This window comes from Bos mutus, chromosome 4 (genome assembly GCF_027580195.1).
Source record: "Bos mutus isolate GX-2022 chromosome 4, NWIPB_WYAK_1.1, whole genome shotgun sequence".
Classification (NCBI taxonomy): Eukaryota; Metazoa; Chordata; class Mammalia; order Artiodactyla; family Bovidae; genus Bos; species Bos mutus.
The window spans coordinates 79065782-79092199 of record NC_091620.1 but is presented as its reverse complement, the minus strand read 5'-3'; the positions used below and the strand labels follow the sequence as shown (position 1 = coordinate 79092199).

The window sequence follows — 26418 nt, the reverse complement described above, 5'->3', positions numbered from 1 at the left end:
TCCAAAGAAATCCCAGGGCTGATCTCCTTCAGAATGGACTGGTTGGATCTCCTTGCAGTCCAAGGGACTCTCAAGAGGCTTCTCCAACACCACAGTTCAAAAGCATCAATTCTTTGGTGCTCAGCTTTCTTCACAGTTCAACTCTCACATCCATACATGACCACTGGAAAAACCATAGCCTTGACTAGACAGACCTTTGTTGGCAAAGTAATGTCTCTGCTTTTGAATATGCTATCTAGGTTGGTCATAACTTTCCTTCCAAGGAGTAAGCATGTGCCGTGATAAGGGCTCAATAAATATGCATTGAATATATAAATTAATAACACATCATGAGATATTAAACTAAATATAATTTTAAACGACAGTTGCATATGCTTTTCATAAAGAGACTCCTAGGAGTTGATTTTTCAATCAAGCACTCTTTTGTTTGTTTTGAAATTTATAATAGCCTGAAAGATAAGATAGTATTCTGAGGGAACAAGTTCCTCTACTTAGTAGTTTAACAGATATATATTATTCATAGAAGAGAATCCGAGACTTTCCCATCTTTCCTCCACCAAGATCACATTCTGCATCACAGGAATACGTTCTTATTGACTTAGTCACCTTGGAATTGTTAAGATCACTAACAGTACAAAGTGAAAGTCACTCTGTCATGTCCGACTCTTTGCGACCCCATGTACTGTATAGTCCATGGAATTCTCCAGGTCAGAATACTGGAGTGGGTAGCCTTTCCCTTCTCCAGGGTATCTTCCCAACCCAAGGATCAAACAGAGGTCTCCCGCATTGCCTGCGGATTGCTTACCAGCTGAGCCACAAGAGAAGCCCAAGTATACAAAGGTTAATTCTTAATATCGTTAGGGAAAGAGTGTTGTTAACAGAGAGAATACATTCTGTATATTAAACTATGTTTTAATTGCTGTATTAAGATGTTGACAATATTCAAGTGGTTCTAGAAATTTATATTGCTAGAGTTTATATTTTGGGGAAACGTCTTGTTCTCCCAGCCTTGGTTAAATTCTTAAGGCTCACAGTGGTTTCCATATCAAAACAGGAATTCCAGGTAAGCATATAATGCTACAAATTTTCCCTCGCTGGCATGGAAGACATTACAATAATTTTCTACCCTTGAACTCTACAATAATGTGGATTTCAAACTAGAAACGTGCAGGTTTTGTTGTGGTTGTTTGTTTGTTTTAATACTGTTTCCCAGGAATTCTTCCCAGGCACTTAGAGACCTATACTGCCCTTTGTGGGGCCACTGCATTTTCTAATACCACTTACTCTCAAAGTTCCTTCTCAATCAGTTGAATGTGTCCTGAGAAACAGTTCAACTGAATATACTTTCAATGCTGTAAAAAGGATGACATAATTATTAAGATATAAAGAGACAGATGCAGGACAGTGCTATTCTTTGACTTGTTTAGATGAGAGACTAGTAATTGTGATTTCCTTCTCTCACTGTTGCCAAATCATTGTATCAGTTATTTTCTGTAATTGTGGTCAAATTATTGAATCATTCGTTGACTTAAGTTGGATCTGTGTTAAGTCAAAATGATGAATTCTTTGTTCTTTTTATAGATAAAAATTCTGGATGCTTTGAACTCCTCTCTTTATTCTTTAAGGGGAAAAAAAAAATGTTTGTTTATATTTTTTTTAGTTTTTCCCAGGCACCAAAGTTCAATATTGGCTAACTAACAGCAATTTAAATAGAGTTTAAAAAAATAACCTCAGCTTTTAGGCTTCTAACAGAGGTACTTTTAAAGTAAATCTTCCTTGGTTAACAGCTGTCAACTGTCAATGAGCTACAGGTAATTAAATTTGAAGATAGCTTTATGGCCCACAAAAAGAGATAAAATCCTTGGACCAGAAAGGTCTTAAGTTAATGCAGTTATTTCTCCCTCTGGTATTTGAATTTAATGCAAGAAATTGATTATTTTCTAATGAAATAGGTAAAGAGAACTGCCATTGTTTGTTACTTGCAAATAAAATTTGGTTGAGGCTGTTTTCCCAGCTCAGTTTTATAAACAGTCTTGGTTTTATTTCAATATAGATTAGGAAAATAAGGCAAAAAGAAAGAAAAAATTAAGAATATTTTGAGAAGAAAAAAAAAATGCCCAAACTCAACAAACCATGGTAGGAAGAGTGAGAAGGTGTTAGGGGCTGTGAACACTGGAAACCCAAGGTGCCTTAAAAAATTCAAGGATTTTTTTTTTCTTTAATCATATGTAACAGAAGTAGTCCTTAGACTTCCCTGGTCCAGTGGTTGAGACTCAGAGCCTCCACTGCATGGGGGATGGTTTCTATCCCTGATTGGGGAATAAAATCCTTCATGCCATGCAGTATGGCCAAAAAAAGAGAGAAGTAGTCCTGAAATAGAGCAGTTCCAGGGGTAGTTAGGGCATTAAATGATTTCTTAGAGAACTCAAGTTTTTTTTTTTTTTTTTTTTTTAATTTCTGCATTCTCAGAAAACAGTCTTTTTGGTAGCAGCAACTGCTGAAAAATCTTGCTAACATGCCAATGTCCAGAGACAGAAAAAGAAGTCTCCTCTTTTTTTGTGTCAGTTTTAAGACCCAAGACCCTCTTCCAGTAACCTTGCAGAAGACTTTCTCTATGTCTGTTGGGTCAGAACTAGTCATGTGGCCACATTTTAGACACTAGCTTTCTAGGGGATCCACTGTAGTTGGCACAGACCAGTTCTGCCAACAGGAAAGAAAAAGAAAATGTCTGGTAGACAGAGGGTCACTGATCTTTCCTGCTGAAACCAGCACACTGATCTCCTACCGTGTGCTAGTGCAACATCCTTTGAGCTGTGTACTGACATAACCAGTATGTAGATGAGAACATCGAAACCTGGAAGAAAAGAGGTAATTTGTTTTTTGATTTTTTTTTTAACAGATTAGTAAGTGATGCAACTGGGATTTCACCTCAGAACTGTTTGACTCCAGTTCTGTACTTTCTCCACAATATCACATTGCTTTAGGACTTCAAGACACACTTTGAATTTTGATTACAAAGCTACTCTTTTTGGATCCAACAATCAATGTGTCTCTGTTCTTTGCTTTTCGCTTATAGTTGCTCTTCTTCAGAGCTTCTACCCAGAACTTCTTCAGATCTGCATACTCTCAGAATTTCATATCATCCATGAGAGGAACTGGAGGTCTCTCCCTGAAGATTTTATATTTCTGATGGGAAACTAGTTATCTAAATTTTACATGCTTGTGGAATATTTCTGCTTTGGTTTGAATTGAATCTATGAACACTCAATCTCTTTACCAAAGAAATTTCCATTTCAAATCCCTCAAAAGCAGTAAAGGCCATGTTCAATTCATCCTGTTCTTAGTTTACAACTTTGGAAGATGATTGCCTCTTCCTTATACCTAAAGGCCAGCTTCATATAAAATCATTCCAAATCCTTCAGGTATCCCTCACATCTATTTCTGGCATGTCAGATCTTTATTAACATCATAGCTTGAACAGCATCTCCTAGTTTTCCAGTCTCACGTGCCCCCAAATTATCCTATATGCTCAAATTATTATTCTTAAAGATAGTTTATTATTTTACAGTCCTGCTCAAATAAGTTGAGTAGATTCTACATGTGAAAAGCATAAATCTTTTATATATATATTAATAAATATAAATCAGACAGTGTGGTCCCTCCATATTTGCTCCCTGTGTAACAAATTGTCCTTCTTACTTGTCTGGCTGAAGCTTGATGTCTTGTCCCAAGTCATAATAATACGTAACCCATGTAACCCACGTCACCATAAGACAGGTACTCTTTTAAGCACTTGATGCATATTAACAATTTAAACCTCACAATACCCCTGTGATGTAGGAACTATTATTATCTTGACTTAACAGGTGAAAACACTGGAGTTTAGAGGGATAAAGGCACTTGCCAAGTACATCCATACATGAAATGGCAGGGCCAACATTCAGATTCTGGTGGTTAGATCCCAGATGTGATGAACTCAGTTGCGTTTTACTTAGTCCATGTATTTCACTGGAGAGTTACTTATTCATGAGGTGTTTGTTGAAAATCTATCCTGCTGCTGCTGCTAAGTCGCTTCAGTCGTGTCCGACTCTGTGCGACCCCATAGACGGCAGCCCACCAGGCTCCTCCGTCAATGGGATTCTCCAGGCAAGAGTACTGGAGTGGGATGCCATTGCCTTCTCCGATCCTGCACCCAACTGGAACCCTACAAATCATGTTTTAACAGGGAAATTGCGAAATCATGAATCTCTTCCATAGGGTGAAAAGCAAGCTTTATTAAACACTCTGGATTTTAGGCAAATTTAAGCAGAATGTGTCTTCTCCAACCTTTGAGTGACATTTGTTGCATTTTATATTCTCCCATGTTCTGAAGTCTTGGATATTTTCTTTTCCCTATTTCAACAATAACCTCTCATCTACCAAGGACTGACTTTTTTCCTGAATGACATCTCTCCACTCTTTTTTAGTCTGCTCATGAAAGAAGGTGTTTCAGTTTCCATGCCTGTTACACCAGGACTACCAGCTGCATCACTTGGCTGCCTGTGATATCTAGTGAGGCTCAGTAACTAGGTTAGCATGCTGCACCCTCATGTCTGTTATTTCCAAAGGTCTGTCATCTGAGTCTCTTATTTAAATGGTCTTTCAATACCTTTTGTTCTTGTCTTCTCTCATGATTTACTTCTTAAAATTCTTCTGAAATACTTTACTAAGTTGTTAATGGTTCTTTCCACATAAAAAAATCTTGCACTTTACTGTCACTGAGTGGACAGAATGTCAGAGACAATGATTTAAGAGAATGTGTTAGTAATTTTAGGAATCTAGCTTTTTAAATTAAAAAGGAAAGAAAAAGAAAAAAATAGGAAAATTTGCATCTTTTTTTTCTAATTTCATGCTTTCCTATAACTAGTAATTCAGATTATTCAGACCAACAGTAAAGATTATTATAATTGAATAGCTTGTCACTCATTTCAGATATATATTTACATGTATCAATTCTATTGATTTTCATATAGACTCTCAGTAGAGCATACCATTATTGTTGTTTTTTCCCCATGAAGAAATTAAGGCACAGTGAGGTACAGTAAATTGCTCAATGTCACAGGAAGTTTGGTGCCACAGTCTGGCTTCATAATCACTATTCTGCTCCCATAGTATTTTTAGATCATTGGCTAGATATAAAACCACTTGAAAGACATTATGACAGACATTCTGAACTGGTGTGCCCAATAAACAGGTTAAATTTGTTGTTCTCTGTCTTCACACATGAGCTTGGATGTTCACAGAATGAAGTTCATGGCTGCCTATAAGAATTCGTAGAATTTTTAATTTGGTTTTAAATGAAATCACAGCCCTGTGAGAATTTCTCGAAATGTATTTGCTGTTCAGTGACTAAAATTTAGAAATAGTTCAACATTGAAAGAGTAATGCCTGAAAGCAGACTGTTTTGTAGAGTTAACTTTCTTAAGATCATAATCAAAAGAACAAACAACTCTTGAACCATTTGAGAGGAAAAGTCTTTAATTGTGCAAAGGAGCTTTTTGACTGGAAAGAAAATTGAACCTACTACAATGATTATTGATTTTTTTAACTGTCACGCACATTCAGTGTATTGAAAGTTAAGCTATACAGACACATATTTAATGTACAAGAATTTAAATGAACATATGTCACTGACCATTGAGATACTGAAAACCTAAAAATTCAGAACATTTGAAAATTCATATTTTTCTCTTGATACATATGTATATGATAAATATTTAAAGTTGGAAATAGCAGTCCTAAAAAGATGAACATATTGAATCCAACAATAAAACATTAAGAGAAGCTAGGAAGACATTTACACTGTCGTTGCTTTTGTTTCTGTTCAGTCTACTCAATTGTTTTTGGTTGATTTACCTGAACTAGTTTTGAGCTGATGAGAAACTAAAAACCATCTTATGAAATGTGTATAATTTTATAATCAAGTAATACTACTATAAACTTTAACATTGCATTTATTGATTTATGTTTTAATTCAGCATAAAGGCAATAAATAAAAACATCCAATAAGATAACTGTTTTAAAATTAATTTGTTGTAAGAGGAAAATATATCTTGACTTTTTTTGGTAAGTATTTCAGTAAGATAATTTTCATTAAAATAATAAGATCAAGATTCTCAATTTTCACTTGTGGTATTCACCATTTCAGAGCTTCGAGAAACCAAGACATCTGAATACTTCAGCCTGTCCCAATACCCTTTAGACTACAGGATATTATTAATGGATGAAGATCAGGACCGGATGTACGTGGGCAGCAAAGATCACATTCTCTCCTTGAATATTAACAACATAAGTCAAGAACCTTTGAGTGTAAGTTTATCATCTTCATGAGGGCAGTGCTGAATTCCTAGATGCCTTGTTCTTTAAAACTTTCAAATATGACAAAAAAATTATGGATTTCATTAGAATAGGCCACATGTCAATAAATAGTTGAAAGTTAGTACTTATTTCAAGGACTGAAAATATAATAAATTCAGTTCACCACGTCTACTTTCATAGTTTTAACCATCTAAAACTGGAAACTAAGTGAGAAAATACTTCCCATGTATACATACGTCAAATGCAAAAAAGAGAAGCGTGGAGTATAGCATGAAAAATGGTTAGTTTAAAGGATAACCTACCTTGTCATCTGTATGTAGTCCAAGACAGCCTTGAAAGGAACACAATTATTAAATTCACTGTTCTGTGAACAAGTGTGGCCTGTACAGCAGGGATTAGAACTGCATGGGTCCAATTACATGCAGATTGTTGAGGGCTATAAATACTATATATTACATGGTTGACTGAATCTTTAGATGTGGAATTGGAATATAACGTCAGTGTCCCTAACCAGCAAGTTGTTCAAGGGTTAACTATTTCATTGTACTAGGTTGGCGCAAATGTAATTATGTTTTCAGACTATGAATTTTAAATCATTAAAACTAGGTTCCAACACATCTTTATTAATCAAAATAGGAACCATTACAATCAACACATTTTTGCCAACAAGAAGTAAATTTGTTTATTTTTGTAGCATAAAAACCTCTGCTTCAGGATTTAACAAACTCTTTGAAAACATTTTCTGCCTTCTGCTGGGTGTGGAAGCATTTTCCATACAAAAAGTTGTCTAGATGCTTGAAGAAGTTGTAGTCAGTTGATGAGAGATCAGGTAACGGCAGATGAAGCAAAACTTTGCAGCCCAATTCATTCAACTTTTGAAGCATTGGTTGTGTGACGTGGTCAGGCATTGTCGTGGAGAAGAATCGGGCCTTTTCTTTGACCAATGTCGGCTGCAGGAGTTGCGGTTTTCAGTGCATCTCATCGATTTGCTGAGCATATTTCTCACATTTATTGGTTTTGCCAGGATTCAGAAAGCTGTAGTGGTTCAGACCAGCAGCAGACTACCAAACAGTGACCATGACCTTTTTTTTTTTTTTTTTTTTTTGGTGCAAGTTTGGCTTTGGGAAGTGCTTTGGAGCTTCTTCTTGGTCTGACTGCTGAGCTAGTCATCAGTGGTTGTCATATAAAACCCACTTTTCATCACATGTTGCAATCTAATCAAGAAATGATTTGTTGTTGCACTGAAAAGAGAAGACGACACTTCAAGACAATGATTTTTTGATTTGTGGTGAGTTCATGAGGCACCCTGAAGCTTTTTCACCTTTCCAGTTTGCTTCAAATGCCAGACAACCTTAGAACAATCGACACTGAGTTCTTCAGCAATTTCTTATGTAGTTGTAAGAAGATCACCTTCAATGATGGATCTCAATTGGTCACTGTCAGTTTGCAGTGATGACTGTCAATTGGTAGTTGTCAACTTGCGATGGCCAGGCACCATGCTCATCTTCAAGCCTCTCGTCTCCTTTGCAGAAATTCTTGAGCCACCACTGCACTGTATGACCATTAGTAGTTCCTGGGCCAAATGCATTGTTGATGTTGCAAGTTGTTTCTGCTGCTTTACAACTGATTTTGAAATTTAATAAGAAAATCACTCAAATTTGCTTTGTGTCTAATATTATTTCCGTAGTCTGTTGCTGCTGCTAAGTCACTTCAGTCATGTCCAACTCTGTGCAACCCCATAGGCAGCAGCCCACCAGGCTCCTCTGTCCCTGGGATTCTCCAGACAAGAATACTGGAGTAGGTTGCCATTTCCTTCTCCATTCCATAGTCTAAAATACGTATAAAATTAAAAGTAAGTAATAAGTCATTAGAAGAAGAACATAAAACAAAAAATTTGCATTAAATTGTACAATATATCCATATTTATTTATGAATATATTCTGATGTTAAACAGCAAATTTCAATAGTGCAAAACTGCAATTACTTCTGCACCAACCTAAATACTTCACAGCAAGGAAATAAAATGAGGTTCATTGGAGTAAAGAAATAAAAGTAGATTAATTATAAATTTGTTACAACAAGGAGACTTCTGAATTTATTATTTTAACATGACAATTAAAAAAATAATCATCCCCACAAGCCCTAGTCCAAGGCTAAAACAACTTAGAATGCTGTCACAGGATGTCAGAGAGAGTCCTTATTCGAGTCATTTTAGCTGTTGAAGTACCTAATTTCAGGTAAATCTACTGGCCTAGCTCTGTAGTTTACTGAAAAAAATGAGAGGGCAATATGAACATGAATTCACTGTGGTATGACCCGTTGTGAAAAGTGTACTGTAAATCAGAAGGAGGGAAATACACATTATACTGTGCGTATTGATAATTTCCTTATTTGAAAAATTGTACTATTAGTAAATGGGCACTTACCATAGAAAGACTTGTTAAAGGAAAAATTCTGGAAGAAACAAAAACATAATTGCCAGAATAAAGTAATAAAACCTTCATTAACTTGAATTCATAAATGAAAGAAGAATTCTGAAATATAAATATAGAAATAACTTTTAAATATCTGTTAGCATAAAGCAAATGAAGAACATTGGGCTGTCATATGTATAAATGAGATTATGCAACCTTTGTTTTCCTCTCTGAGCAGGTTTTCTGGCCAGCATCTGCAATCAAAGTCGAAGAGTGCAAAATGGCTGGCAAAGATCCCACAGTGAGTGCTTAAAAAAAATCCAAAACTTAAATATTTGGTCTTTGAATTCATGTACTTTGAGTGCAGCCAAAAGTGAGACAAAGGGTGTTGGTGTTCTGAATCCTCTGCAGGACATATGGTAAAAAATGTAAATGCAAAATGATCGGAACTCTTAAACACTGTAATTTAGGAATTCCTGACTGGGTAAAAATTTCCTGCTTTGCTTTTATTATTGCACCCTGACACTTTTCATGATGGATTTTAGTAATAACCCCTGTTCAAAGTGGATCCAACCTTCAGAATTCTCAGCATGCTGCTAAAATAATGATAATTCAAGTGTCTGGAGTAGCTCCCAGATACGATGTGGGCTTTTCCAAAGAAAGATTCTCGGCAAAGGGTTATGGTTAGCCAGCACATTCCAGAGGTATAAATCACCAGTAATGACTGGTATCTTTGTAATTAAAAATAACCACAGAAAGAAAAATCAAGAGGGATATAAGAATAAGTAAGTGTTCAGTGTGCAACACTTTTACAAAATGTATTCCTTTAGGTGAGATTTCATATAGAGAGTCAAGGAATAAATCTATATTTATTTCTACAAATAGCTTGCTGAAATGGACACATTAAATTATTCTTGAATATTATTTTCAAAATGGAGCAACTCTTTACGTGCACAAGTCATTTAATGGTTTTTGTTGGTTTTTTTTTGTTTATTTTTGCCATGCTTGCAGCATGTAAGATCTATTTGCCACATTTAACGTTTATAATGAAGCTTATATTCATTTCACCTCTTGTCTTAGACTTCTTCCTTATGGAAGAAGTGTGGAACTTAAACTTTTATATTTATTGATTCAGTTTGGGTATCAATACAAGGTTCTGAAAAAGCCTGCCATAAGGCAGGGCCACAGAAGATCTTCAGGTATCACTAGATGATGTTTTGGCAAGAGTACTTATCAGGAGTGACTCAGCTCAGGGTTTTATTGTTTCAGTTTCATAATTCACCTCTAAGAGAAAATTCAAAATGGACAGGAGCTCACTGGAGCATATTTGCTACCCACAAGATTTGTGGACCAAAATCGAAAAGGAAAAAATCCAGAAAAATGTGAAAGAAACATTCAAAAGAGTATATTGCAGTTGCCTTCTAGGAAACCAATAATAGAATGAAGCTTAATGTTGTGAAAAAAGAACTTTTTTTTTGGTTCCCTGAAGCTATTGTTCCAATAATTTTGCATGAAGTAAACTATTTTCTTTTAATTCTCTAATGTAGAGATTTTTCCCATGGATGCATATATGAACATGTCTCACCTTTTGTCACAATAATATCCCGTGGCTACAGTTACTATATTTAATTGTTCTTTGTTCAATTTTTTTTCCCATTCATACAAACTTCCACAAGCAGAATATATAGAATTTATATTCCTTTGCACATTCTCTTTCCAAAAAATGTTGTTGATTTTCATAAGGATATTAGCCAAGTCATTTGATTCCTTTCTCCCTTTGGCAAGGAAGAAATGCTTTGCTATTTGCTTTCTTATAATTAAAGGTCTTTAGATGAAGCCATTAATACATGCTTATGTTTTTACATAGTTTTATCATGGTGTGATATCATCCATGAGTATCTTTATATTTTGCCAAACAGCCAATTAATATATATAGCAGAGGTAACTGTAGAGAGTTATAGTAGAGCCAACATTGTTGGGTCCTAGGAAATAAAAATCAAGCTAAATTTCAAATGTATGTTCTGTTTTTTGCAAGAGAGGAGAATGTTGACAAATTCGTCTCACTTAATACATGTGAGGTTCTTATAAACAATTTTTTTTAGTCAAGATACTAGTGGTAGAAGAATGATAGTTAAATGGAAGTTCTGAAGAACAAACAACGTGTTTTAATTATACTTCTCATGAGACCAAATATTTAAGAGTCTTTTGGATCTCTTGAAATAAATATCACCTAATTACTTAATATTTCATTTTTTTAAAAGCAGGAATTGTTTATTTTACTTTGTACAAATCAGTTAGATATTGTGAAGAAACCAGAGATGATTAAAGTGGAATTCCTACCTTTAAGAGTAGATATATATACTAAAGATGATGAGACATATATACAGTAATTATCAACTAATATTAGCCAATACCTGATAGAATGGGCCGGGTGCTATTCTAAGTTTTTTATTTTAATCCTTGTGACGGTGCTACAAGATGGACCTTGTCATCATCCTTATTTTTAAGATAGATAAACTGAGTCACTGAGAGAGTGAGGAATTTACCCCAAGCTGCACTACTAACAGGTGAGAGGCCTCTGTCTGGCTCAAGCACATATGGCTCTAGATCTTTTGCTCTCAGTTGATGAAACATGCCACCTCTCTAGGGAGATTATGATAAATGCTAAGCATACACACAAAAGACAAAGACAAATTTATTGCAGGTGGGGTATTTATGAAAAATTTGATAGATTTGGCGGCAGCTATGTTAGGTCTTATGTTAACTTTTCCCCCTTTTATTTCAGTGATACTGAGATTCAAACAAGTTGTACCCTTTCCCTCTTTCAGCCCTTGGTACAGGCTTCAGGTGATTCCCTTCTTGTTTGATTTGTTGTTGTTCAGTCACTGAGTCATGTACAGTGCTTTGTGACCCCATGGACTGCATCACGCCAGGCTTCCCTGTCCTTCACCATCTCCAGAACTTGCCCAGACTCATGTCCTTTGAGTCAGTGATGCCATCCAACCATCTCATCCTCTGTCATCCCCTTCTGCCTTCAGTCTTTCCCAGCATCAGGGTTCTTTCTGACGAGTCAGCTCTTCACATCAGGTGGCCTAAGGATTGGAACTTGAGCTTCAGTATCAGTCCTACCCTCAGGATTGATTTCCTTTAGGATTGACTGTTTTGATCTCCTTGCAGTCCAAGGGTCTCTCAATTGTCTTATTCAGCACCAAAGTTCAAAAGCATCAATTCTTCAGCTCTTAGCCTTCTTTATAGTCCAACTCACATTCAAACATGACTACTGCAAAAACCATAGCTTTGACTATACGGACCTTTGTCAGCAAAGTAATATCTCTGCTTTTTAATATTCTGTCTAGGTTTGTCATAGCTTTTCTTCCAAGGAGAAATTACCTTCCCATCTTTTTAGCCTTGGAATTATCTGCACACCCTTTCAAATGACAGTTCAGATGTCACTTCTCTGGAGAATCTTCTGTTGCCACTGAGAACTAGGCTAGCTGCCCCTCCCTGTATGTGCACTTGAAACCCTCTAGAGCTTATTTCACTGCATTTTTAGTGGTTGGAAATGCCAGGTAGTAAATGTCATTATCTCTAGTGCCCAGATCTGTATCTAGGCACTTCATAAAATGTAAACAAGATCTGGAAAAAACAGAAATGGAAGCAGTAAGCATGGGAATCTATTCCAAGTCATTGTCTCATGTTGGGAGTAGGACATAGTGGATAATGAGTTATTAATGCCTTTAGCTTACTAAATTTATAAATTCATTATGTATAATTTTAAAGATATATGGTGGTTAAATTAATGTTTTACTTTAAAATATTATATTAGTTGTCTACTAATAAAAGCATAACCTAGTAACAGATTTCCTACTTCTATAGCAATCAAAAAGTATACAAACATCCTTTACTTCTTTATATTTTTACTTGTATCTAATTTTAATTAAAGTTATAAAAATAATGCTCATTCATTAGAAAAGAATTCAGTATAATTTGAAATTTAACCCAAGGTAATATCACAATAATACTATATAATAAACTAATGTCTATAAATAAAATAAAATATCATGGTAGCAATATAGCTTATTTTCTACCTCAGCTAAAGAGAGTATAACTTACCTCCCAATTTCCCTTTCTGCCCCTATTTATTTACATTCCTACATGCTCCATTTATTTCCAAATGTTGATATTTTATTAATACTATAAATAAATTGAGCCCTAAACAATAGCACATGCTGTCAAACATATCCAATGAGATAGGATATAATGAATGTGCTAAGTAAATACTGTAAGAGATCATTAAAAAAAATTAAGCAGGGTTACATATATTTAGACCTATATACATTACATATGCACAATGTCAAACTTGATTTATTAATTGTAGAATATCAATTTCCATGTTTCTGTGACCACAGGACCCTAAACTACTTGAAAATGTATTTTCTTTAGGAATACATATATCAAAATACCTTGATACAGTCCCCAGACCAAGAAGAAAAAATGTAGTATGGACCATGAAGAGTCATATTTTTAAAGCCCTATTAATCTGAGCTCCAAGACGTATTTTTTTTAAAACATCTATTTTAAAGTTATACAACTAATACCTGTTCAACACAGAAATCTTTGAAGGCCCAGAAGAGCTCATGCTGCTGCTGCTGCTAAGTCGCTTCAGTCGTGTCCGACTCTGTGCGACCCCATAGACGGCAGCCCACCAGGCTCCCCCGTCCCTGGGATTCTCCAGGCAAGAACACTCGAGTGGGTTGCCATTTCCTTCTCCAGTGCATGAAAGTGAAAAGTGAAAGTGAAGTCGCTCAGTCGTGCCTGACTCTTAGCGACCCCATGGACTGCAGCCCACCAGGCTCCTCCGTCCATGGGATTTTCCAGGCAAGAGTACTGGAGTGGGGTGCCATTGCCTTCTCCAAGAAGAGTTCTAAGCTCTCTGCAAATGTTAATTCACTAATTCCCTTAGTAACTCAATAAGCTAGGTTGATGGATACACACATAAAACCTAGCTTATTGAGTTACTAAAGGAATTAATGAATTAACATTTGCAGAGAGCTTAGAACAGTACATAGCACATAGTTAGCACACACTGTTAAATAAAATAAATTATACTACCCAAACTTAGTAACTTAAAAATTTGAGATATAGTCTTCCAGCATTTTAGTATAGGTCATGTGTGTATGTATACATATATATATACATACACACATGTATATGTGTGTGTGTGTGTGTGTATGTGTATATATATATATATATATATATAATGGAATTATATTCTCCATAATGTTAGAAGCTTCATTTTTCATTTAGCTTTATACCTTGAAATAGTTTTGAAAGAGAATTAAGCAATAAAAAGAAAGCATCCACAGTATTGAATTTTCCTAATGTCTCATGCCACTAACCTTTTATGGATGTCTATTGTGGTCAGGACCTGTACTAAACTTTATGCAGGACAATTTCTGTCCACTACACAGGGTTTGTACTGACAGTTGGAACTGAAAGTATATATGAAAACATCTGATACCTAACGTTGGGTATATTTATTATGCGCCACACACTGTTCCAAGGGCTTTAGTGGTAAATGCTTTCAACAAATATTATCATCACCATTTACAGAGCAGAAGATTGAAGCACAGAGGAGCAAGTACATATCTCAAGCTCAAACAGCTAGTAAAAGATAAAATCAGAGTTTGCACCTAAGTCATCTGGCTCTGAGAATTCACACTCTGCTGCCCATCATCCTGCAGCATGACGATAGTCCAGTTCTAATTGCCTCTCTAGTTTCATCACGTAGTAATCCTCTATACCCTCTAGGCACTATTCTCTAACTAAAGCCTGCACTCTCATGCCTTCAGTTTTTTTTGTTCATGCTGTTTTCTGTTGGAATGTCCCTTTCTTCTGCTTTTGCCTGTGAAAATCTGTAGCTTATTCTGCAAATTACAGCTCAGATGACATTCACTCTCAAACCTTTATACCCAGTTCAGTATTACTCATTTTCTCTTCTTTCCTTGTATAGCACATTTTGAAAAAAAATAACCTTATTATAACATCTGCTACAGCTTGATGTATATGCTCTCCTTGCCCTGAAAATGGGAATTGAATCTGTTTATTTCAGTGTTGCTAGCACCATATACAATGCTTGCACAGAATGAGTTCAGTAAACATTTTCTGGATGAAATTGACACGACTGCAGTGGTCTAGTTCAGAAATAATGTGGATAGAAACTAAGTACAATGGAAACGGAAAGGACCTAGAAAATGATTTTCAATAATTAAAGCGACTGATTTATTTTTCCTTTTATGTTTTTCCCTTTGAAGAGGGTTTGGAAGAGCACAGTAAAACATCATCAGATAGTATACAAATTTGCCTTCATGGTTGAAGTTTAGTCGCTCAATCATGTCCGGACCCCATAGACTGTAGCCCACCAGGCTCCTCTGTCCATGGAATTCTCCAAGCAAGGATAATGGAGTGGGTAGCCATTTCCTTCTCCAGGGTATCTTTCTGACGTAGGGATCATACCTGGGTCTTCTGCACTGCAGGAAGATTCTTTACCATATGAGCCACCAGAGAAGCCACCAGAGAAGCCACAACCATATTTAAGACATATTTAAATTCATACCTGAGTTACTTATTAAACCTAGAGCACTTCATTTAACCTTTTGATGGACTCAATTTCCTCATCACTAAAATGGGACTAAATATTTTAATAGGAACATTGCTGGGAAGATTAAAAACATCAAAAGATTAAGAGCTTTGTAAATATTAGTAACTGTTATAAAAACTTCCATCTAACAACTGTGGAGTTCTTACCAAATGGCAAATTATAAAGTGGTTAAAAGGACAAGATTCTATATTAAACACATCTGTGCTTGAAAATCTGCTTTACCTATTTCTAGCTATATGACCTTACTGCTAAGTCGCTTCAGTCGTGTCTGACTCTGTGTTACCCCATAGACAGCAGCCTACCAGGCTGCCCCGTCCCTGGGATTCTCAAGGCAAGAACATTGGAGTGGGTTGCCATTTCCTTCTCCAACTCATTAAAGTGAAGTCGCTCAGTTGTGTCCGACTCTTAGCGACCCCATGGACTGCAGCCTACCAGGCACCTGCGTCCATGGGATTTTCCAGGCAAGAGTACTGGAGTGGGGTGCCATTGCCTTCTCCGATATGACCTTAGGCAAGTTAACTAAACAAGATCTAAACTTTGTGCTTCTAAAACCCGAGTTGAAAACCTGAGTGAATATACATAGTTTGCTCAATAAATGTGATCTCTAAAGGTTAAGAAATCAATCTTCTGGAGGTTAAGTATATAAAATGATTGTTCTTGTGTCTAATGCATAATAAATTTTCAAAAATAGTAGCCATAATAAAGACATATATATATAATATATATGTATACATGAACATATACATGAAACAAGTATAATCTGTATTTGAGGTGTAAAAGAGATATTAGTGACTTCTTCCTTTATCCCAATACCAATAATTCATAATGGAAAAATCTGCAAACCTCAAGATGAAACAGACATAACCTCTTATTAATAGAATTGAATCAAATTCATGTTTTGCAGGAAAATATTATGTACAGAATCCCAGAATGACTGAACTTGGATATGAAAAAAAATAAACACAAGTCTCATTGCTCACATATACCTTTAAACATAGACATACTGTATATACACCATACTTCATCTATGATTTTTCTACAGAGAAACACATTTCAGCTGCAGTATGTAGTCAGTTTCTAGGCACCTCTATAAACAGGTGTCAAGATACAGTGACACTATATATGACAAAAACTCTTAATGTCTTAAAATAAAAATAAAGAATATAGTCTGCTCTGTAAGGTTAAATTTATATAACAGCAGAGTTGGTGATTGATTATTTAATAATAAAAATGCATAACAGAAACATATATATGTATACAGTTACTACATATGAAAATAAGCATATATTTGCTGGCAAGTAATAATGAGTATAAAAGGAGAAAATGATGAGAAAATATAAAATAATATTGACTTTAAATTTTGGCAATTTTTTTAAACTTTTTAATAATATAATAAACGTGCATTATAAAATATTAATAAAGTATGTGGTACCTAGAAGAGAAAAAAATACACTGTATGAACACCCATCTGAAAACCACTGAGTCTGACATATTTTTTTATAAAAATGTTTGTCTCTAATGTGTAATATTATTAAACATTGCTAGAACAATGACTTTGTGAAGGGAACAATATTCAGCCTCAGGCTTGATTAATGTGTACTCAGCAAGGTAGTGACCCTGTAAGTATAGAACATGCAATGGTTAATTCAGTCACTGAGCTCTGCATTTGGTGCCGACCATATTTGTGTATTTCTTCAAGGTCATAATCAGCTTATAATCACCATAATCATTTTTCATTTCATTGAGTGAATAAATGTCAGCCTTTCCAATGGTTGGACTGGGAGCAGGTGAGAAAGGAGTCTGGGGAAAGAGGAAAGTATTTTAGGGGACCAAGAGCAGAGAGATCATGATTCCGTTATTTTTCATAGAAAGCGACAATGCTGGCATTTGTGTAACATTTGTATTATTCGCCCCATTATGAAGGCTAATAGTGTTTGCCACTGTAACTAATGATAACATATGGACCTTCTATGAGCACAATTAATTCACAACATGTTTTATATAACACGGATGAGTGTGTGTGTGTGTGTGTAATGTTTTGAGGAAAAATTGAGAAACAGTTTGGTATACTTTTCAATTTCTAAGCATTCTCAGATAAAGAGTAAGTTCATAAAATTTCAGAACATAAAAACATACCCATTATAAAAAATACTGAAATATGAGAGAGACATATCATTTTGCTCATTATCTGTTAGACAACCTTCCTCCTAAAATACACCATGGAATAAACCATGTTCTCTTGTTATCTCCTAACTAATTAAAAAGTTAGGGCATAAAGAAAAATGCATAGCAAAGTGTCACAGTAATACTTAGAAACAGCAATAAAAGTCATGGGTTACTAACCGCTCAGTTTTCCTTTTCTTTTAGCATGGCTGCGGGAACTTTGTCCGTGTGATTCAGGCTTTCAACCGCACGCATTTGTACGTCTGTGGGAGTGGCGCTTTCAGCCCAGTCTGTGCTTATTTGAACAGAGGGAGGAGATCAGAGGTAAGTGTAACAATAATTCATTCTTATTTTGATGTCAGTGTCAAAGATTTCTTAAAACAGTAAAAACGTGGAAATATAATTAGTGGACATAAAAAATTTCAAGCCCTTTAAACACAAAATATGCTTGGTTCCTATTTGCAAGTTTAAAGTGTAGCCTTTTTTCCTTCAACTAAATGTACAAGCTGCAGAAAATAAAGAAAGGAGATGGTGTGATTTCACAATTACTTAAAGTGTAAGGTATTGATAATATTTGATCCCAAAGTGGGATGTTTACAAGTGGTTCAAGATGATATGAAATATTAAAATTCTTAAAGAAAAGTGAAGCTATGCTTCTTAGAAGAGTACAGTTGTCTGCATTGAGCTTGTCATTAGAACCACAGGTCTGTGATCAACTGATTAAATAAACTACTTCCCCAGACATCTGCAGTCTGTCAGAAACTCCACTGAGAAGGGTGTGCAGTCATGGCATAGGCCAGTGATAGCATAGCACTTTTCAGAGCACGGATTTTTAAGTAAAATCATTTTCCCATGTACAAATTGCCCAACATACACTTCAAGCCTTAATAGGAAAGTCGGTCCAAAAAGTAATCTCCTTTGGAAAACCAGCATGAAACAAATTTTAATCACTTTACTAAATAAGAACTACTTCAGTCTCACTTCAAAAGATATGTTTCAAAGGGAAAGCATTTCCATTAATTAATCTCTTTAAATATCTTAAGAGCATATTTAAGTGTGAAAAGGGTTATAAAATTTTAAGCTTTATATGTTTTACTTAATAGTCAACTTAAGTCAGTGTTTTTCCACATCATATTTACATATCTATAATATGTAATTAATAATACAAATACAAAATGCACAGTTTTATCAAACACCTAATGTATTTATTTTATTTAGTTTAAAATAAAAGGCCACGATGCAGAACATTGTATTTTGAGAGAGTTCTATTTATTCATCACTAACATTGTATTTTGTAGTGATCAGAGGCAGTACTTACTGCTAACATCCTGTTTGTACTAAGATACGGCATGTTTCTTGTACTTGAAGCCACTTTGAAAATGAAGATTAGGGTGGCACATTCATTAAATATTACATTTTATTTCTGAGACACTGTCCACCACCTTTTTACCTGTCTGTCTAATAGCAATTCGTTGGTTCTCAAAGGATATTATATAACCCTGCTTGATGTTTGGAACATCACATACTTTTATTAGACTCTATGGCCCTTCCATTATATTGTGACTGAGTCAGTGCTTTCCTAGAGCCTTCAGTGATGCTTCTCAAAGAGTCTACAGTTCTTGCTGCATAGATTCCTAACATGGTTCTTCTCTTTTATCCCCTGTCTTCTGGTCCTGGAAAAAAAATAAAGTGACACAAGTAAATGATGACTTTAAATAATGAATAAAACATTAATAAGAAACAATTATTGGTTAATTTTGCCGTGCAGTCTTAGAATGTTACATCTCATCTCTGATTGGTTTTATCAGATGCATCTATAACATCAGTTCCCATAAGTGAATAAATACGTTTAAGCTCCTGATGCTGCAACTCATTAATCAGATAACTTTGACTAATCAAGAATATCACAGGCATTCAATTTATTCCTTGTGCTTTTTAAAGCAAATTAATCACCAAACTTTTCTTTTTCTTCATTTTATTGTAGTTTTTCTCATGTCAGAAGAAAAGCTGTGCATTTTTCTTACTAATAAAGTTATTTAATCTTTAGCCTTCATCACTGTTTTACATCTTCTTTCCTTTCCCCTGCATTTACTCTTTTTTTCTTCTCTAACGGTAGGTTTCCCTTCCTGTGACTTTTTTCCAACCCTCTCCTTTCACTCTCTTTTACTTTATCACAAAACTTCTCAGACTAATAAACTATTTTTTAGCTTTTATATTCCTATTTTCCCTATCTTGCATTAAACCTTCCTAATCTGAATTTAATTTTCACCTACTAATTAAAACTCTTTCCTAACAACCAGGACTCTCAGTGATCATACTGACTCCCCTAATCAGCATGTTTTCTCCTAGACCAAGCTACAACATGTAATGCCCTCTATTTTTCAGCACCTTTATGGACATCTTTGGCCATGGGATATTTTGCTATGCCTTTTTTCCTCATCTTTCACCATGTACTGTCTTTCTGGTCCTATTTTTTCCTCCTGTCGATTCAGTCTACAAAGATATATTCATTTAATGGCAGAAAAAAATCATGTCAGAACTTGTAAGCTACCTTTTGGATACTGATCTCTGTCTTGTGTCAAAGGAGAAGCAACTCAAGCAATCTCAAGCAGGAAGTGTCATGAACAGATTTGTGCTGTCACTTTTATTTTGTGTTACATTGACTCTTCTGTTGTTCATTTTGTTTGTTAGCCTGGATATGATTCTTCTGAGTCTGAGATACTATTGAAAGATACAAGTAGAAATATCAAGTAGGCAGCTGAGTATAAAGTTGGCTATATAAATATTTGAGTAATTATCTTACAGGAATAACTGAAGCCCAAACAAAGTGTAAGTTATTCATGTAGGAAGAATACAGCGTGAAAAGAGAGGAGTGACTATGATTGAGACTTGAGGATCTTCTAAATTTAAATAGCCATATGGAGGAAAAGGAATCTCCAAAAAAAGACTAAGAAACTAGAGAAGGAGAGAAAAAAAAAAAAAAAAACAAGCATGTGTTGGTGCTGTGAATAAAGACAAGTCATTATAAAAAGATACAAGTGAGCAACAATCCCAAATACCATTGAGATCCAAGAAAGAAGTCTAAAAATATAAGTGCTGAATTGTATACATGATAGGCATCAGGGATCTTGTCAAAATAACTTTCAATAGAGCAACTGAGGTTCGATGCCCAACTGAAACGAATTGAGAAGAAAGTAAGAAGTCAGAAATGATGACAAATGTATGTTAATGTTAGTCTCTAAGAAATGTAATTCTCAAGGAGAGTAATGTTTAAGAACTGAAGGAGTTGTTGATATTGTAAAGGATCCAGTTAATAAAATTAAAGAAAGAGTAAGGATAATGGAAAGTATACCTACGTATGTCTAAGAAGACTGAATAAGAGGATCTAAAACATTGGTGAAAGGATTGGCCTTACAGTAAGAGAAATATTTCCTCTCGTGTATTAGTGGATACATTAATTTGTAGTTTCTAGTAGTGTATGTATTTGGTAGTGATGAACTCAAGACGTCTCATTTAAGGACTTCACTTTCTCAGCAACATGTCAGTCATATGAGCTGGGAATAAAGTAGGAGATTTGACAATGGTGGCATTGGTTTGAAGTTATTAATGGAAGAACCGGTTGGCATAGTACCTTTGGAAGATACAAGAAGTGTAGAGGATTCATTTTAAGTTGATGATCACAAATCTATACTATGTTGAATGTACCTTGTTTGATCACCTTTGGCAAAATGCTTAGAAGTTTGGAGGCAAGTATGAAGAAAGTAGATAGACATGTGTTTACAGGTTGTGGTTGCAATGAAAAATCACAGAATGAAGGAAATTAACACTTTTGCCAAAAAAAAAAATTAAGATTAAAAAACATGAACCATAAACTGGTTATGAGAAAGCAAGAAGGGAGAAGAAAGATGAATTGTAAAAAAAAAGAGTTCTTAGGAGATGAGTTTGAAGAATTGTTGCAATATGCTTGAATTAGTGACTATTTGGGTCTACCACATACTTTCCTGGTGATGACAAGATTTAAACTCTACTGTATGAGCCCAAGGAGGCTGTGCAATGGAGAAAGTAGTCAGTGGAGAACAAGTGATAACTACGGAATCTCCTCAATTCCTGCAGTGACAACTATCACTATTACTGTCAAATCGGTATATGACTCTGGCTACACATACAGGTTTACTAAATTTTATTTTTTCCAGCAAGTTTATCATTATTTGTTTAAAGAGTAATCCAAGTCTATGCCCCAACCACTAATGATGAAGAAGTTGAAGCTGAACAGTTTTATGAAGATGTACAAAACCTTCTAAAACTAGCACCAAAAAAAGATGTCCTTTTCCTCATAGGGGATTAGAATTCAAAAGTAGGACGTCAAAGATACCTGGAGTAATAGGCAAGTTTGGCCTTGGAGTACAAAATGAAGCAGGGCAAAGGTTAACAGAGTTTTGCCAAGAGAACACACCGGTCATAGCAAACAACCTCTTTCAGCAACACAAGAGATTACTGTATATGTGGATGTCACCAGATGGTCAACAGTGAAATCAGATTGATTATATTCTTTGCAGCCAAAGATGGAGAAGCTCTATACAGTCAACAAAAATTAGACCAGAGGCTGACTGGCTCTGATCATGAATACCTTATTGGAAAATTCAGCCTTAAGTAGAAGAAAGTAGGAAAAACCACTAGACCATTCAGGTATGACCTGAATCAAATCCCTTATGATTATACAGTGGAAGGAACAAACAGATTCAAGGGTTTAGATCAGATAGAGTGCCTGAAGAACTGTGGACAGAGGTTTGTAATATTGTATAGTAGATGATGACTAAAACCATTCCCAAGAAAGAGAAATGCAAGAAGGAAAATTGGTTGTCTGAGTAGGCCTTATAAATAGCTGAGAAAAGAAGAGAAGCTAAAGGCAAAAGAGGAAAGCAAAGATATACCCAACTGAGTGCAGGGCTCCAGAGAACAGCAGGGAGAGATAAGAAAGCCTTCTTAAGTGAGCAATGCAGAGAAATAGAGGAAAACAATAGAATGGTAAAGACTAGAGATCTCTTCAAGAAAATTAGAGATACTAAGGGAACATTTCATGCAAAGATGGGCACAATAAAGGAGATAAATGTTATGAAGATGCAGAAGATATTAAGAAGAGGTGGCAAGAATACACAGAAGAACTATACAAAAAAGATCATATTGACCCATATAACCACAGTGGTGTGATCACTCACCTAGAGCCAGACCTCCTGGAGTGCAAAGTCAAATAGGCCTTAGGAAGCATCACTATGACCCAAGCTAGTGGAGGTGATGGAATTCCAGCTAAGCTACTTAAAATTCTAAAAGGTGAGGTTGTAAAAGTACTGCATTCAATATGCCAGCAAATTTGGAAAACTCAGCAGTGGCCACAGGACTGGAAAAGGTTGGTTTTCATTCCAATCCCAAAGAAAGTCAATGCCAAAGATTGTTCAGACTACTATATAGTTGTGCTCATTTCACATGCTAGCAAAATAATGCTCAAAATCCTTCAAGCTAGGCTTCAACATTATGTGAACTGAGAAGCTCCAGATACACAAACTGGATTTAGAAAAGGCAGAAGAACCTGAGAGCAAATGGTCAACATCTGCTGAATCATAAAAAAAGCAAGGGCATTCCAAAAAGACATCTATTTCTCCTTCATTGACTGCACTAAATCCTCTGACTGTCAGATCAGATCAGGTCAGTCGATCAGTCATGTCTAACTCTTTGCCACCCCTGGACTGCAGAACACCAGGCTTCCCTGTCCATCACCAACTCCTGGAGCTCACTCAAACTCATCTCCATCGTGTCGATGATGCCATCCAACGATCTCACCCTCTGTCGTCCCCGAGACTCCCGCCTTCAATCTTTCCCAGCATCAGGGTCTTTTCCAGTGAGTCAGTTCTTTGCATCAGGTGGCCAAAGTATTGGAGTTTCAGCTTCAACATCAATCCTTCCAATGAATATTCAGGACTGATCTCCTTTAGGATTGACTGGTTGGATCTCCTTGCAGTCCAAGGGTTTCTCAAGAGTCTTCTCCAACACCACAGTTCAAAAGCATCAGTTCTTTGGCACTCAGCTTTCTTTATAATCCAATTCTCACGTTCATACATAAGTGTGGATCACAACAAACTGGAAAATTTTTAAAGAGATGGGAATCCCCAACCACCTTACCTGCCTCCTAAAAAATCTGTGTGTAGGTCAAGAAGCAACAATTAGAACCTGACATGGAACAAGAAACTGATTCAAAATTGGGAAAGGAGTACATCTAACCTGTATATTGTCACTCTGCTTATTTAGCTTCTTTGCAGAGTGAATCATGAAAAATGCTGGGCTGGATGACTTACAAACTGGAATCCACTTTGCTGGCAGAAACTTCAACAACTTCAGGTATGCAGACGATACCACTCTAATGACAGAGAGTGAAGAGAAACTAAAGAGCCTGTTGATGGGGGTGAAAGAAGAGAGTGAAAAAGCTGGCTTAAAACCTAACATTCAAAATAACGAATATCAAGACATCTGGTCCCATCACTTCATGGTGAAATAGTGACAGACTTTATTTTCTTGAGCTCCAAAATCACTGCAGACTGTGACTACAGCCACGAACTTAAGACACTTGCTCATTGGAAGAAAAGCTTTGACAAACCTAGACAGCTTGTTAAAAGGCAGAGACATCACTTTGCTGACAAAGTTCCTTATAGTCAAAGCTATGGTTTTCCCAGTAGTCATGTGCAGATGTGAGAGCTGGACCATAAAGAAGACTGAGCACCAGAGAATTGATGCTTTCTAATTGTCAGGCTGGAGAAGATTCTTGAGAGTTGCTTGTACAGCACAGAGATCAAACAAGTCAATTCTAAAGGAAATCAACCCTGACTATTCATTGGAAGGACTGATGCTGAAGCTGAAGCTCTAATGTTTTGGCCATCTGATACAAAGAGCCAATTCATTGGAAAAGACCCTGATGCTGGAAAAGATTGAGGGCAAAAGGAGAAGGGGGTGCAGAGAATGAGATGGTTGGATGGCATCACCAACTCAGTGGACATGAGTTTGAGCAAACTCAGTGAGATAGTGAAGGACAGGGAAGCCTTTTGTGCTGGAGTTCATGGGGTTGCAAAGAGTCAGATGTGACTTAGCAACTGAAAAACAACATTATACAAACGACACCCTCTTGGAAAGCAGACATGACTGAATTTTGCTTTTGTCACTATTTATCTGTGTGTGATCTTGGAAAAGCCATGTTTTCCTCATCTTTGGAGTCAATCCATAAAGAGCATTGAGTTGTAGGACCTTTCTAGGCTAGAGCACTGTGATTCTTTTGAAGCAGTATGATTTCCCATTACCTCAAGAGATTTCTTGCAATACATTAAGCTCAGTATAACAAAAATGAAATAGTTTTTCTTTAAAGAGTCAAAACTTCAGAATCAACTTTATTTTCTTCATCTTCTTGAACTATATTCAATTAGTTATTGATTGTCAAGCTCTATCTATTTTCACTTTACAGATCTTCTTGTATCTTTACCACTCTTACCCTAACCAAGAGATCCTAGCATGTCAGATTATTATTCCCTAATTCCTGGACTACTGAGTTGAAAACAAATTTATTTTCTTGAATTCAGTGTCTGTTTTTATAACCACCATTCTCAGTCTTCTTAAAGAATAAGATAAGGTCCAATCTTCTTAAAGCAATGTTTTGATCCTTTTATTCCATACTCAAAAATGTTGAGCTTGCATTTTCTTTGGGCTAATTTTAGAAAACACCTTAATAATTAAGGTCTTCCATCATCCAATACAATCAACAATGTGATCATTTTTTCTTTGAATTTTAGTAGTAGCTTTTACTAACTTTATTTAAATAAAAAGATAAATATACCAACAAAATGCTCCCTCTCAGTGAAGCTACACTGACCATTATATTTCTAATTGAACCCACTGCCCCCATTCCCTGCTTAAATTTTCTCCAAAGCACTGAGTACCATCTAACATATTCAATATTTTGCATGTTTATTCTTTTTATATTCTCTATTTCCATTCTCTATCTTTGGTTTATAAATTACCTACAGGTAAGAATTTTTGACTGTTTTGTTACTCTGTCCCCAATGTTTTTTCAGTGTTGGGCACATAGTAGATGCTTGTCAAATTTTTGTTAAGTAAATGAATGAGTAAATGAAGCATTTTTAACTAAATTATGAATTATTTTGTTAAATCTAGTACAATGCTTTCTATAACAAAGTGGTAACATAAAATTTTATATTTAAAAAAGATCTTGATTATTTTGAAAGTAATCATAATCCTTATACACATTGTTTCTCTGAACAGTTTTCTTCTTTTGGCCAATGTTCAACATATCTAGTTCAGGTTTATGATGATCCTTGATTTCCAAGTGTTGATTTTTTTTTTTTTTTTTTGAGTATAGTTGCTTCACAGTGTTAGCTTCTGCTGTACAATAAGTGAATCGGCTATAAGTAGACATACATCCCCTCCCTGTTGCGTCTCCCTCCCACTCCACCCCCATCTCACCCCCTAGGTCATCACCGAGCACCAAGCTGAGCTTCTAGAGCAGGTTCTCACTAGCTTTCTCTTTTACACGTGGTAATTTATATATGTCAATCCTAAGCTCCCAATTTGTCTCACCCTCCCCTTCCCCCTGTGTCTGCATGTCCATTCTCCACATCTGCGTCTATGTTCTTACTCTGGAATAGGTTTATCTGTACCATTTTTCTAAGCCAAGTGTTTTTATTGATGTTGATTTGAGAACTTGTTAGATTAACTTTATGGGGAGTGTAATAGGATGAGAACTTGACCTGCTAAGGTTAGTTTATAACT

General features: G+C 35.7%; 1 protein-coding gene across 1 annotated transcript in view; it reads left to right on the top strand.

Annotated features, from left to right (window-relative positions):
- SEMA3C (semaphorin 3C) overlaps nt 1-26418 on the top strand; it is a 207748-nt gene that overhangs the window by 103181 nt on the left and 78149 nt on the right. Inside the window, exons 3-5 of the mRNA XM_005890239.3 lie at nt 6188-6348; nt 9010-9072; nt 17800-17919. Of these exons, the coding sequence (XP_005890301.1) occupies nt 6188-6348; nt 9010-9072; nt 17800-17919 (344 nt within the window). The remainder of the gene's footprint in view (nt 1-6187; nt 6349-9009; nt 9073-17799; nt 17920-26418) is intronic.